This window comes from Citrus clementina, unplaced genomic scaffold, assembly GCF_000493195.1.
Source record: "Citrus clementina cultivar Clemenules unplaced genomic scaffold, Citrus_clementina_v1.0 scaffold_2, whole genome shotgun sequence".
Taxonomy (NCBI): Eukaryota; Viridiplantae; Streptophyta; class Magnoliopsida; order Sapindales; family Rutaceae; genus Citrus; species Citrus x clementina.
Window position 1 is genome coordinate 6,687,554 of NW_006262688.1, and position 16,844 is coordinate 6,704,397.

Genomic DNA, 16,844 nt, shown 5'->3' on the forward strand with positions numbered 1-16,844 from the left:
CTAGTTTTTATAGAATTCAGGTCCTGGGTTTGACTTCCAATTGCGTGGGTAAGCTAATAATAATAATAATAATAATAATAACAAATTAACTAGTTTTAATTTGCAAAGGTCTTAGATAATCAATTCGTTTGTAAAAACATCAAATTTATTTTCAGCTAATGAAATTTTCAAGTCATTGGTTTTAGCACTAGGAATGAATTAAATAGAGTAATGATAAACATCTTAAAATTTTATCCCAAATGATATGACATGTAATGTGTCATTTATTAAGTGGTTGGTGATTTTTCATAAATTTTAAGTCGATTAATTATATTATTTCACCAACCAATAAATGAACATCACATCATTTGAGAATGAATTTTAAGGTAAAATTTTAGATATATATCATTACTCAATTATTTTTTATAGTATAAAATCTAATAGGGACCAAAAATATAAAAACCAATTAAGAAAAAAAAAGTCAATTCCTAATTAGAAGAATGAAAGTGTCATTCTCCTATAATCATTTCTCAAGTTTTTATATAAATTTATTAATGCAAAATTTTAAAAGAAAATCGGTACCTAAAACTAACGCCTTTGACAATGCTGCCAATATCACTCACAACTTACAAGAATAAAGAATTTGTATTAAATTTATTAATGTTCTCAAAGAATTTTTAGTTTTGACTTTACATTCTCAGACCCATTTGTCACATAACATCTTAGCTGATTAACAAAGCCCTTTCGTGAGAATATTAAAACTGCTCTCGAATAAGCATCTTAACAACCCCGTTTTTGACATACATGCATGCCTCCTTCTGTGAACAATTTGAAACATAAAATAAAATTTCAATCGATGTGAGAGTTGGAGTATTTTATAGCTTTTGACCTCATTAATTATGAGTAAGAGAATATTTCTACGTCACTAATGGTTAAAATGATCACTATATAAAGGGTAGCAAAGTATGTTTGACATCAAGTCAGAAAACACAATTTTTAGGAAATGGGAACTCGGGGACAAGCGAGGCAATGGCCTCAATTGTTTTGTGCTATAGCATTTTTGCTTATAGCCACCACCACCAACGCATCGGCTGATGATTATGCCTCAGCATCACCACCAAAGTATTCTTCTCCACCTCCTTACTACTACAAATCACCACCTCCTCCTTCTCCCTCTCCACCTCCACCATATTATTACAAGTCTCCCCCACCACCATCTCCGTCTCCTCCACCACCTTACTACTACAAGTCACCACCACCACCAGTGCATTCTCCCCCGCCACCTTACTACTACAAGTCACCACCGCCACCAGTGTATTCTCCTCCGCCACCTTACTACTACAAATCTCCACCGCCACCAAAGCATTCTCCCCCGCCACCTTACTACTACAAGTCACCACCACCACCAGTGCATTCTCCCCCGCCACCTTATTACTACAAATCTCCACCACCACCAAAGCATTCTCCCCCACCACCTTACTTCTACAAATCTCCACCACCACCAAACCATTCTCCCCCACCACCTTACTACTATAAGTCACCACCACCACCAAAGCATTCTCCCCCACCTCCTTATTACTACAAATCTCCACCACCACCAATGTATTCTCCACCACCACCTTACTAATACAAATCTCCGCCATCGCCATCTCTATCCCCGCCTCCATCTTACATTTATAAATTCCCACAACCATCATCTATACCACCTCCACCATGACCTCTATCACGGTCATTATTGCTTCCTTACTACTCCAAGTCACCGCCAACTCCTTTATCTCCACCTTCACCGTATTACTACAATCACCCCCACCTCCCAAAGACTACTACGTTCAGTATCCCTTCTTGAAACAAGTTTAAAATTCAATAAGAATAAATTTGTTCCTTTGGTTGCCTTTTTTTTTAATTTTTTACTAAGTTCAATGCCCCTTCTTGAAACAAGTTTCAAATTCAATAAGAATAAATTTGTTCCTTTGGTTGCCTTTTTATGCTTTTTTGTGTCAATTTTTTTACAAATAATTTGTAAGAAGCGTTCAGTGCATCATTTGTCATGTGCAATAAAAATCTTCTAACTTAATGTATCCCCAAAAATAAAAAAAAAATTGTTCTATAAGAATTATTCTATTGTTTTATCACAAATGTGTTGTGGCGCATATAATGCTCCCGGATGAAGTAATATTATGTCTTGATGAACAATCATGCACAACAATGATCATGTACATAGTTCTTCCAACGTCATGATAATGTCCATGCACATAATAACAAACTTCTTCCTCATAATATCAAAGAAAATGAAGATACAAGCCTCTTATTCTTTAGTCATTCACTCAAACAACATTGTTTTAACTTAGGTTTTGATCAATCTTAATGCTAATAAATGCTAACTACATATCAAATACAAGATCAACAAAAACCAGATTTTAAATTAATCAGAAAAACAAACACTAGACTTAACCAAGCAGTTAAGCTTTATTATTCTCCCTCAGTAAAGGATACAAAGATGTAGGTGGATTACAAGCTATCACTGAAAAAATAGAAATCATCTAAAATGGTGAACAAATGAGCTCTAAATCTGTTGCACTCATTTGTTCAACTAAGCAATGAAATTACCCTTTTCTATTTTAACTGCTTGTCTACTTTAACATGGCAACTTTAAATAACAACCTTCAACTTGAAAAATTTGAGTAACCAGAGCCATCAATAACGGTAAATCTTGACAAAAATTTTAGTTTAATTAAGGCCATAAACATAATATTAAATAAAAAGAAAAAAAAAAGGCCATAAACATAGTGTTGAAATACCATTATACCTGTGAACGAACTTTTGATGGTTATTAAACTCATGAACCCTCAATTTTTGTATTATGAATATGCTCATGGCCTATCTTAGGTCTCCTCTATGAGCCACTTTTTTTTAAAAAAATTATATTCATTATGATACTAAGGTATAAGTAGAAGTAAAGTTCTTTTAATATTTTTGTAACCAGGATGTGACAACCTAGGTGATACGTGAATTGGTTATTTGCACATTTTGCTACATTTTTGTGAGTTTGCTTGCTGGTTTTCTCTTTGTTCCAACAATTCACACATAGGATAATCTCATTTTAACAAAGAAAGATACCACTAAAATACAACAAAACATGATCAATTCTAATATACTAGAAAACTTTTTTTTTTTGTTTGCCTTTTCATATATTAGAGTTGTGTTTTAGTTATCTTATAGTGGCATCTATGCAGTTTAACTAAATGAGAATATTCTCATTTGAGAATTATTAATAAGAGAGTAGTAGACAAATGATACCCAACTATACTGCTTCACTATTAGCAACACATCCAATTGAGTAATGATAGAGAGTCAATTCTATCACCAAATGAAAGCAAACAAAAGCTGAAATATTTTAGTGAATATCTTTAAAGTTTGAATTAATAATAAAATTGTCCCAAAAAAACTGTCTTAATGGAACTAATGTGCGATTTATTTGTAGGGTGAATAAATATCATTTTCCAGAAAAAAATATAGTCAAAATATGGAAAGCTTGTTCTGCAAGTGGTTGATATTGATGTACATTAATGTCAAAGATACATTAAGTACATGCCAAATTCTATTATAAAATTTATAAATGTATAAGTAGAAGATTTTATAAATTAATTCCTGTAAAACGTCGGTTATATGAATAAATGGTGACGAGAAAGCTGTAATAATTATCGTAATTACAATTTTCTTGAGCACGCTTTGACGTACGATTAACAAAAAAGGTCTGTATATGAGCAATCGGCCGTACATTATCTTAACCACCTGATTTTGTTTTTTTTTTTTGTAATTTCAATCTTGGCCGTTGGAGTCAATGAAAAGATCGTTCAAATGGTAGAGATTTGTCTATTTGATTATTAACATTATGCTTCCCGATGGTTATCAAAAACCCAAACAAATTAAAGAGTTAAAACTTTTAGCACATAAGTCCGAATTGTTTCAAATTTATGTTGTTTAATCACTAGTGAATCTCAAAAAATAAATTTATTTTAATATTATATATTTTATTTAAAAGAATTAATTTTTTATATCATTTATTTTATTAAAAATAAATATTATTGAATACTAATTATTCTCATTTTATTTAATATTATTTAGTTATAGGCTTATTATTATATTTAATTGTTCAAAAAACTAAAAAAAATTTAAATAAAATAAAGTAATCAGTAATCAGCATTAAAAATTAAATTATTTTAATTTTTTTTTTAATATTATTTAGTTATAGACTTATTATTATATTTATTCGTTCATAAAACTAAATAATGTTAAATCAAATAAAATAATCAGGAATGGTTCTTAAAAAATTAATATTATTTATTTTATTTTATTTTATTTAATATTATTTAGTCATAGCCTATTATTCTGTTTATTTTTTGAAAATTAAATAATATTAAATAAAATAGAATAGAAAATGTGAGTCCTTAAAAATAAAAATTATTTTTAATATTATTTATTTTATTTAAAAGAATAAATTTTTTAATATTTTTATTTTATTAAAAAATATTATTTAATATTATCTAGTCATAGGCTTATTATTATATTTCTTCTTTTAGAAAGTTAAATAGTATTAAATGAAATAAAATTACATTTTAGAAGGTCATTAGCCAAAGCACATAAACTTATAAACAAATGGAAATAAAAAAGGTAAATAATATTCAATAAAATAAAATTACATTTTAAAAGGTCACCAACCAAAGCACATAATATTATAACAAAAATGTAAATGAAAAAGAAAGTACGAGATTCAATGAAATTTAACATCACAAAAGACAAAAATTGGGGGTAGCTTGCAACTGTTGCAAAGTGGCTGGTTCCATAATTTTGAGATAATGTTTCGGTTTCAAATATTGTTATCGATACCTAAATTATAAGTAATAAAAAAATATTGTATAATTTTTTTACCAACATTTACAATACATTTTATTTTGATTTCTGAAAAAAATAGATAAAACACAAATTAATTATTTTAACCCTCTATTCTCTCAATATTTAAACTCGAATAATCAGTTAAAAGTTGTTCGAGAATGTTTAAAAGCCATTTAAGTATACCACGTCATTCATGTTTTGCAATCATTCAATTGTTAATAAGTTTCCCATGTGCTGAAAATAAATAAAAATGCACGTGCATATGTCATATTGTCTCCGAAACCTCACAGCGGAATGAGTGTAGTACTTGCAATGCATGTACTTTAGACTTTGTATTTCTCTTATTTAAATGATCAATAATTTTTCTTTGTCCTTTAATTAGACGTCAACAGTCGAAGTTGTGGGCAAGTAGTAGGCTATATATAATAATTTCCTGGAGATCTTCCGTCTTCTAAGACATTGCAAATGCCAAACGTGATAACTATTTTGATAATTCAAATACTACATAAAATAGATGAAGTGTCAGACAAGTCAAAAGAATTGATTCTTCACAATTGTATATACGTATACACACACTTTGCCCAAATCCCATTGTATCCAGGCTGTAATTTTTATATTAAACGAACATATTTTATTTTATGTCAGCAATATTGATGCAGGCTGGTGGAACAACAGCTTCAGGATGGTCAACTACCCTTCGGATCACTGCAAGTGGGATGGCATCACTTGCAATTCAGATGGAAGCATAATCGGGCTAAAATTATCAGGGTATGATGTTGACTTCAAAAGGTAGTCTTCGTAAAATTATCATGGTATAATATACGTATTTATTTTCGCATACATAAATAAATAACAAAATTGTAATTAATTGGATACAACTTCAGCTTTTGGACTGGTTTGTGAAAATCGGAAAAATTTAAAAATGCTCCTCTTGAACAATCAAAATCTACTTTATACGTGAACAAAGGGGATGATTCGTAAAGATAATTCATCAATGTTTGATTACTTTCAGAAAGATAGACTTCATTTGATCTCGTCACAAAGCATAATTTCACTTTGAATTTGAAAAAGAATAATGAAGTTCATACGAATGCTGTTGTGACCTTTTTTTTTTTGTTTTCTTTTTTTCTCGACGTTGTTTTGTAAATCATAAGGGTTAATTTAATACGGTGGGTTCGCTTGTATGAAGCGTACTTATTGTACCATTCTGTTGCAAGTAATGAAAAAACGCTATAATTTTTTTAAGTTTCTACAAGTATTATGTTATCTTATATCTAACTGTGCATCTCTATTCTTTGCTCTCAGTTCAGGTTCTCTAAAAGTATATTAATTATGAAAAGCATTAAAGGTTCCGAAACTCTATTTTGTGCGGAAAAAGAACCTCCATTTTTGGTTTTTTATTATATGAGGTTTTACTGTGCTCGTAATAACTTAATCGAAATTAAACGTATCACTGGTCTACATTTTTTTATAAGATTTTGTGACTTGCTAATTAAGATGAGTATCACCATCAAATCAACAAGCTTATACCTTCAAAGAAAAATAGACTATAAGTCGGGAGAAAGAAGAAAAAAAAAAAAAAAAGAAGCTTCGCAATGTATGCTGTTGGTTGTGAGTTCATGAAACAAATAAAAATATGAAATCAAACATTTATTCAAAATTTAAAATTTAAAAAAAAACTCTATATCTACAGTAATCTGTTCAAACCACATAGGTGGAGCAATATAGTTCCAAGACGTGGTTTTAAAACATGTCTTTGTGATAAACAATATCGTGATACTTGCGCCAATTCCCATGCCAATAATTGCCTACATTTATCCAAGATCCATGGCCAGGTTTAGAATGTGCTAGTCTTCTTTCACTTTCATAAATAACCACTACTAGGTAACCAGAGTGTCGGTCTAAATTTTTCGGAGATACAACGTCAATGTATGTGCCCGAAGTTGAAGCTGAACGCGCTTAAATATGTTCGGAATTTGAAGTTGAACGCCTGGAAAAGGATGCAGACTGAAGAAAGGCAATTCCTGGAATTTGTCTTTGGTAAGAAAACATGGCTGCTTATGCCCTTTGAAAGACTGAAGAAACCAAATTGATTATTGCTGCAATTTAGTGGCACATGTACGAGGAGAGGCATCCGATTAAACTTGTTCATAAAAGTATTGCTGATAGTTGCAGCCGATCTCCAGACAAAATCTTCGTACAATTTTATCCGCCAGCAATTTCGACCAAGAGACCTTGATGCAGTTCAGACCAATTCGCCAGTTGAACATCAAGTTGCCTAGGCATTGAGAATTAGGTCAATAAAATATATCCTGGGTCACTTACAAAAGATGAAATAAGTGAAAAAGGAAAGATGACGTAATAATTTCTTTGTGAGAAAAGTTAGTTAATTTTCAATTGCTTTCACTGTTTTGATAATTTTCAAAACATTTCATTGCTTTCATTGCGTAATTAAGCTTTTTTTGCTTCAAAATATTTCAAATTGTGTTTGTGGGACTACTAAACAATTAGGACACAAAAATGTTTCGTTCTGGTCTTTTTTTTTTTTTTTTACTTTTTAATTTATTTTAAGAAAATCTTTGTCCATCTCTCATCCTACCAAATATATCGTCTCGTCTTGTTATCTAGAATAATTCTTCATGCATCAATGAGTTTTGACAAATTTTTATCTTTTAAAAGTTGTTGTAATTCAATATAGCTAAAATCTTAAATACATACATGTAGAATAATCTAAGCATTACCTTATTCGGGGAAAATCGAGATTAGAATCAATCAAAGCAATGATACCTTATATCAGTGAGATATATGCAAGACTCACCCATTGGTACAAAAGAAAATGATCAAAGTGGAAGCAAAAATGGAATCCTCAAATGTGGTGATAATTTAGATGATCTCCACTCTCCATTTGGTTTCATCTAATAAGTTAGTGTTTAATTAAGAATTTATTACTCATTTTATTATGATATTAATCAACTGCCGTCCCTTCCATTAGTTCATTATTTTTGATGGATTACGAAAGACAGACAATAAAATTCTCCAAAACTGTTGTAAGAGTAATATTGTAAAAGTTACATAAAAGTGAGGATAAGGATAATTTGAGGTATGTTTCAAGATATAAAGATTAAATAAATTCTTAACTCAAAATAAAGAGATTTATTTTTTTTAAAAGAGATTAAAATGTCATGATAAATAAATAAGGGAGGTGATATTCTGGGCTCTCCCCCGGCTTTTTGTGATAACATCTTAAATTAATATAAATAGTCAAAAATTTATTAAAAAAATAAATTTTTACCTAATACTCTTTGACATAGCTAGGAATATAGCCTACTTGCAAGAGACTTACATTCGTTTGCACAGCCCTTTCGTGAATATAAAATTGCTGCCGAATAAGCATCTAATTAAAAGAATTAGGAATTTGTCAACGGTATAAATTAAATATAAAAAACGAGTAAAAGAATTTGTCAATGGGATATGGGGGGCTATGGCTTCAATCGTAGGGGTGGGCAAATTTCGGATTCCGAATCCGATCGGATTTTGGATAATTCGGATTGGGAAAAAATCCATCCAAATTCAATCCGAACCTTAAATCTGTTTCGATCCGAGATAATTTCGGATCCGGATCAGATTCGGATGAGTTTGAATTTCAGATTATATTTCAAGTTCGAATTATATTTTGGATTCGGATTAATTCGGGTTTGGGACCTTTTTACAATTCTCACAAAAAAAATTATGAAATTTATAATTAATGAAAAATAATTTCCATGATGCTGTCAACAATAATTAATATTTTGAAAACGCAATAACGGAATTTTCAAAAAAAAGAAAAAGAAAACACAGGAACGGTATTGATAAAGAATTTTCATTAGCCATTTGTGACTGCTAACTAAATTGTAACAACTAAGTAAAATATAATAATAATAATAATACATGCGGGTATATTCAAAGCAACTAAATCACTTGCGAATGATCAAGACAAATCGTATAAACAAGTAAAAAATTCAAAGTTTCAAACGCAAATCATCGGGGGCTGTCGGATTAGTGGATTACCATTAACAAGACGAGGTTTATGTCGGTGTGAGTTGCTCATTGTGGGTCTGGATGATGTCGCGATAGCTGGGTTTGTGCCAAATATGATCCAGCTAGGTTTGTATCAAATCTGATCTCGTCTAGAGGACGTTGTGGCGGCTGGGTTTGTGTCGTCGGCGACATGGTTGTTGGTTGGCTCGTCAGGTTGTGGCCCGTGGGTGTGGTGTGGTTTGTTGTCGTGGATTGACTTATCAAAGGGCGTGCGACGATGGTGTGTGGTTTTGTCATTTGGAAATTGAGTTTTGATTTTTCATTTTCGTTTTTTTTTAAAAAAAATTTCGGATTATTCGGATTGAACTGAATCTTATCCGATCCAAATCAAATCCGATCAGATTACAAAAATTTCATCCGATTGGATTTGAAAGCAAATCCAAATTCGATCCGAACAAATTTGGATCGAATTGGATTAGATCGGATCTATCCGAATCTGATCCAATGTCCACCCTTATTCAATCGGTTTCTGCAATGGTTAATGGCATATTTTTGCTCATCGTCACCACTGCATTCACTAATCATTTGTGCACGTGAATTGTTTTTGAGCATTTATTTTGCCTTTTAGAAGTATAAGGTTTTTTTTTGGGGGGGGGGGGGGGGGTGTGGAAATGAAGTGAAATATCATTTATGAAAGCTTGACTAATTGCTTCCACTCGTTAAAATTGGGCATGTAAAAATTTCCTGAAAAATGGCCAAAGTGGCTGGCTAGGTGATATAATGGATGGTTACAACTCAAACCTAGCAATAAATGAATGTCCGACAAGCATTCAAATGAATGTATAAAACCAATGAGATTAGAATATCTATTTATAATAGACTAATTAAAATACGATTCAAATATAAGGTAAATAGTCTCTCTATTAATTTTTTATTGTTTCAGGTAGGGTTGTCGAGCCTTTGTCCGGGCTTCTGTAAGCCCATTTCCAGCCCTCTTATATGATTGGATTAGATCAGGCTCGGCCCACCAGGCCGGGCTAAATCTTGAGCTCTTTTTAAATAAAAAAAAGTTGAATTTTAAGTTTTTGAAGTTAATATATATACACACACACTTGTACTTAAATAATTTATAAATTTTTTAAAAGCCAAATAATAAAAATATTAACATGTAAAAGTACAAATTTTTTTTCACGTGGAATAATTATCTCATTTCTACCTTTTTGGTCCTATAGATATTTCCTCATTTCATCTTTGGTACTAGAGCAGTAGTAAAAAGACACACGATTAAAGATAAATGTGACACTTTTACTGACAAATTAACTATTTGGATCTAAGATCTAGCTCTAATGGTAAAGACTAGTTTTTATAGAATTCAGGTCCTGGGTTTGACTTCCAATTGCGTGGGTAAGCTAATAATAATAATAATAATAATAATAACAAATTAACTAGTTTTAATTTGCAAAGGTCTTAGATAATCAATTCGTTTGTAAAAACATCAAATTTATTTTCAGCTAATGAAATTTTCAAGTCATTGGTTTTAGCACTAGGAATGAATTAAATAGAGTAATGATAAACATCTTAAAATTTTATCCCAAATGATATGACATGTAATGTGTCATTTATTAAGTGGTTGGTGATTTTTCATAAATTTTAAGTCGATTAATTATATTATTTCACCAACCAATAAATGAACATCACATCATTTGAGAATGAATTTTAAGGTAAAATTTTAGATATATATCATTACTCAATTATTTTTTATAGTATAAAATCTAATAGGGACCAAAAATATAAAAACCAATTAAGAAAAAAAAAGTCAATTCCTAATTAGAAGAATGAAAGTGTCATTCTCCTATAATCATTTCTCAAGTTTTTATATAAATTTATTAATGCAAAATTTTAAAAGAAAATCGGTACCTAAAACTAACGCCTTTGACAATGCTGCCAATATCACTCACAACTTACAAGAATAAAGAATTTGTATTAAATTTATTAATGTTCTCAAAGAATTTTTAGTTTTGACTTTACATTCTCAGACCCATTTGTCACATAACATCTTAGCTGATTAACAAAGCCCTTTCGTGAGAATATTAAAACTGCTCTCGAATAAGCATCTTAACAACCCCGTTTTTGACATACATGCATGCCTCCTCATGTCAGCAAATTTGAAACATAAAAGATAATTTCAATCGATGTGAGAGTTGGGAGTATTTTATAGCTTTTGACCTCATTAATTATGAGTAAGAGAATATTTCTACGTCACTAATGATTAAAATGATCACTATATATATAAAGGGTAGCAAAGTATGTTTAACATCAAGTCAGAAAACACAATTTTTAGGAAATGGGAACTCGGGGACAGGCGAGGCAATGGCCTCAATTGTTTTGTGCTATAGCATTTTTGCTTATAGCCACCACGACCAAGGCATCGGCTGATGATTATGCCTCAGCACCACCACCAAAGTATTCTTCTCCACCTCTTTACTACTACAAATCACCACCTCCTCCTTCTCCCTCTCCACCTCCACCATATTATTACAAGTCTCCCCCACCACCATCTCCGTCTCCTCCACCACCTTACTACTACACGTCACCACCGCCACCAGTGCATTCTCCCCCGCCACCTTACTACTACAAGTCACCACCGCCACCAGTGCATTCTCCTCCGCCACCTTACTACTACAAATCTCCGCCGCCACCAAAGCATTCTCCCCCGCCACCTTACTACTACAAGTCACCACCACCACCAGTGCATTCTCCCCCGCCACCTTATTACTACAAATCTCCGCCGCCACCAAAGTATTCTCCCCCGCCACCTTATTATTACAAATCTCCGCCGCCACCAAAGCATTCTCCTCCACCACCTTACTACTACAAATCTCCACCACCACCAAAATATTCACCTCCACCACCATACTACTATAAGTCACCACCTCCACCTGTAAAATCTCCACCTCCTCCTTACTATTACAAATCTCCACCACCACCTTACTAATACAAATCTCCACCATCGCCATCTTTATCCCCACCTCCATCTTACATTTATAAATTCCCACCGCCACCATCTACATCACCTCCACCACCATCTCCATCATTGTCACTATTGCCTTCCGACTACTCCATGTGATCACCACCTCCCAAAGACTTCTAAGTTCAATGTCCCTTCTTGAAACAAGTTTAAAATTCAATAAGAAAAAATTTGTTCCTTCGGTTGCCCTTTTTATGATTTTTTATGTTAATGTTTTTATGAATAATTTGTAAGAAGAGTTGGGTGTATCATTTGTCATGTGCAATAAAAATTTCTAACTTAATGTATCCTAAAAAAAAAAGGTATTGTGCTAAAAGAATTATTCTATTGTTTTATCACAAATGTGTTGTGGCACATGTAATGCGCCTGGATGAAGTAATATTATGTCTTAATGAACAATCATGCACAACAGTGATCATGTACATAGTTCTTCCAATGTCATGATAATGTCCATGCACGTAATAAATAACTTCTTCCTTATAATATCAAAGAAAATGAAGATACAAACCTTTTATTCTCTAATCATTTAGTCAAACAACATTGTTTTAATTTAGGTTTTGATCAATCTTAATGCTAATAAATTCTAACTACAAATCAAATACAATATCAGCAAAAATCATATTTTAAATGAATCAAAAAACAAACACTAGACTTAACCAAGCAGTTAACCTTTATTATTCTCCTCAGCAAAGGATACAAAGATGTAGGTAGATTACAAGTTATCACTGAAAAAATAGAAATCATCTAAAATGGTGAACAAATGAGCTCTAAATATGTTGCACTCATTTGTTCAGCTAAGCAATAGAATTACCCTTTTCCATTTTAACTGCTTGTCTGCTTTAGCATGGCAACTTTAAATAACACCCTTCAGCTTGACAAATTTGAATAACCAGAGCGATCAATAATTGTAAATCTTGAAAAAAAAATTAGTTTAATTAAAGCCATAAACATAATATTAAATAAAATGAAAAAAGGTAGTAAACGTAGTGTTGAACTACTTTATACTTGTGAACTAACTTTTGATGTTGATTAAGATCATGGACCCTCAACTTTTGTATTATGAATATGCTCATGTCCTATCTTAGGTCTCCTCTATAAACCACCTTTTTTAAAAATTATATTCATTATGATACTAAGGTACAAGCAAAAGTAAGATTCCTTTAATATTTTTGTAACCAGGATGTGGCAACCTAGGTGATACGTGAATTGGTTTTTTGCACATTTTGCTATATTTTTTTGTGTGTATGCTTGCTGTTTTTCTCTTTGTTCCAACAATTCCCACATGAGGATAATCTCATTTTAACAAAGAAAGATACGACTAAATTACTACAAAACATGAATTCTAATATACTAGAAACTGTTCTTTTTTTTTTTCCTTTTCATATATTAGAGTTATGTTTTTATCATCTTATAGTGGCATATATGCATTTTAACTAAATGAGAATATTCTCATTTCAGAATTATTAATAAGAGAGTAGTAGACAAATGATACAAAACTATGCTGCTTTACTATTAACAACACATTCAATGGAGTAATGATAGAGAGTAAATCCTAACACCACATGAAAGCAAACAAAAGTTGAAATATTTTAGCTAATACGTTTAAAGTTTGAATTAGTAATAAAATTGTCTCAGAAAACTGCCTTAATGGAATTAATGTGAGATTTATTGGTCGGTTGTATCAATATCATTTTCCAGAAAAAAAAAATTTAGTCAAAATATGAAATGTTTGTTCTGCAAGTGGTTGATATTGCTGTACATTAATATCAAAGATACATTAAGTACGTACCAAATTCTATTATAAAATTCATAAATGTATAAGTAGAGGATTTTATAATTTAATTCCAGGTAAAACGTCGGTGATATGAATAAATGGTGAAGATAAAGCTCTAATAATTATAGTAATAACAGTGAGAAGCTAGCTCATCATCGAGTTGTAAGATATATTTTTGAATTTTCTTGAACACGCTTTGACGTACGATTAGCAAAAACGTCTGTCTATGAGCAATCGGTCGTTCACATCTTAACTAATCCATTGACATTGTAATTAATTGATGAGCTTTTTCTAATTTCTATGAATCAAATGCAGATATTTAGTGGGCAACTACCAACCCTTGCTTGGCAAAATATAAGAAAGAAAAACGTGAAATTTATAAATGTTACATTTTTTTTAGATGAATAATTTTGAGATAATGTTTCAGTTTCCGATATTGTTATCGATACCTAATTATAGATAATAAAGAAATATTGTCTAATTTGTTTTACCAACATTTACAATACATTTTTTTTTATTTCTAAAAAAATAGATAAAGCACAAATTAATTATTTTAACCCTCTATCTTCTCAATATTTAAACTCGAATAATCAGTTAAAGTTGTTCGAGAATGTTTAAATCCCATTTAAGTATACCACGTCATTCATATTTTGCAATCATCAATTGTGAGGTTTCCCATGTACTGAAAATAAATAGAAATACACATTCATATGTCATTTTGTCTCTGAACCGCAGAATGATTGTAGTACTTGCAATGCGTGTATTTTAGACTCTGTCTTTCTCTTATTTAAATGATCTATAATTTTCCTTTGTCCTTTAATTAGAAGTCAGCGGTCGAAGTTGCGGGCAAGTAGGATATATATAGTAATTTCCTTGAGATCTTCTGTCTTCTAAGACATTGTAAACACCAAACGTGAACACTATTTTGATCATTCAAATACTACATAAAATATATGAAATGTGAGACAAGTCAAAAGAATTGATTCTTCACAATTGTATATAGTATTTTGTCTTTAGATTTTCCACAACGCCTTTAATTTTTACAGTGATTAAAAAAGGCAAAAATATTGATGTATTACCTCCAACTACTATTTAGACTTTGTTCAAATCCCATTGTATCCAGGCTGTAATTTTTATATTAAACAAACATATTTTATTTTATGTCAGCAATATTGATGACAAGATCACTATATAAAGAGTAGCAACTAGGTTGTTTATACAAGTCACAAAACATAATTTCACTTTGAATTTTAAAAAGATTAATGAAGTTCATACAAATGCTATTATGGATTTTTTTTTCTTTGGACGTTGTTTTGTGAATCATAAAGGTTAATTTAATAAGGTGGGTTCACTTGTATAAAGCGCACTCATTGTACCATACTGTTGCAAGCAATGAAAAAACGCTACAATCTTTTTAAGTTTCTACAAGTATTATGTTATCATATATCCAAATGTGCATCTGTATTCTTTGCTCTCAGTTCCGGTTCTCTAGAAGTATGTTAATTATGAAAAGCATTAGAGGTTCCAAAACTCTATTTTGCGGAGAAAAAGAACCTCCATTTTTGGTTTTTTATTATATGAGGTTTTACCGCGCTCGTAATAACTTAATCGAAATTAAACTTATCACCGGTCTATATTTTTTATCAGATTTTGTGACTAACTAAGATGAGTATCACCAGCAAATCAACAAAGCTAATACCTTTGTCTACTCGTTCAAAGGAAAATAGAGTACAAGCCGGGAGAGGGGTAAAAATGCTTAGCAATTTATACTGTTGGTTGCGATATCATGCAACAAATAAATATATGAAATCAAACATACATCCAAAATTTAAAGTAAAAAAAAAAAATCTAAATCTTGAGTAATCTAGCTGAAATTCTGTTCAACCCACATAGGTGGAGCAATATAGTTCCAAGACTTGGTTTTAAAACATGTCTTTGTAATAAACAACATCATGATACTTGCGCCAATTCCCATTCCGATAATTGCCTATATTGATCCAAGATCCATGGCCAGGTTTAGAATGTGCTAGTATTCTTTCACTTCCAAAAATAACCATTACTACGTAATCGGAGTGCGGTCTAAATTTTTCGGGGATAAAACGTCAATGTATGCGCCGGAAGTTGAAGCTGAATGCGCTTAAATTTGTTCGGAATTTGAAGTTGAACACCTGAAAAAGGGTGCAGACTGAAGAAAGGCAATTCCTGGAATTTTTTTTGGTAAGAAAACATGACTGCTTATGTCCTTTGAAAGACTGAAGAAACCAAATTGATTATTGCTGCAATTTAGTGGCACGTGTACAAGGAGAGGCATCCGATTAAACTTGTTCATAAAAGTATTGCTGATAGTTGCAGCCGATCTCCATGAAGTACAAACCCAACGCAAAGAAACAAAGTGTTCGTACAATTTTATCCGCCAGCAATTTCGACCAAGAGACCTTGATGCAGTTCAGACCAATCACCACTTGAGCATTTGTTAGGAAATTGGTGGGTGAAGCAGACATACAGCTAAAATAAAATTGGAAGAAAAATAAAAAACAAGCACAAAAAGGACACCAAGAAATTACGTGGTTCGACTTTTAGCCTACGTCCACAGGCGAATACAGAAGGAAAATATTTTACTAGTGAAAAGAAGTTATAAGTATTGCGATATTTTAACTCACTACTCAAAATCTCAATACACCCAAACTCTCAAAACACTAATCACTCAAGAGTTTATTAAACTCTTAATACTCTCAATTTCCTATAGGAAGGAAATGCTTCTCTCTCGATGGAATGCTTAAGCTCTTCATCTGCACTTCTATTTATAGAAAAATAATGGCTAAGAAATCAACGATTTTAGCCCAACAATTATGGCTTCAATTTCGTCAATCTGTGTGGCTTCAATTTTGTCAATCTAGCGTTCAAAATTTGTGGGCTATGTTCTCCATTTTCTTTGATTTGCTGGCACCAAAGTCAAGTACCAAATTTGGTGCTGACTTTAGGTGCTTGCTTTGACATTCTCCCACTTGGAGATTAAATTGAAAATTAATCAATCTCCACACCATCCTTTCTGTTTCGCCATAATCATGTTGCCTACATTTCTGCTAGGCCATAAGAGAATCTACTTCAGACAAATTTGTCAATATTGATTGGCTTGGTCAAAACATCTGCTAG

The 16,844-nt window shown here is 31.6% G+C and overlaps 1 protein-coding gene across 1 annotated transcript; it reads left to right on the forward strand.

Annotated features, from left to right (window-relative positions):
* Window positions 1–976: 976 nt before the first annotated feature.
* Window positions 977–1,615, forward strand: LOC112101214 (extensin-like). Its single transcript, XM_024192052.1, has one exon. The coding sequence runs from the start codon at window positions 983–985 to the stop codon at window positions 1,604–1,606; it is 624 nt and encodes a 207-aa protein (XP_024047820.1). The 5' UTR covers window positions 977–982; the 3' UTR covers window positions 1,607–1,615.
* Window positions 1,616–16,844: the final 15,229 nt, after the last annotated feature.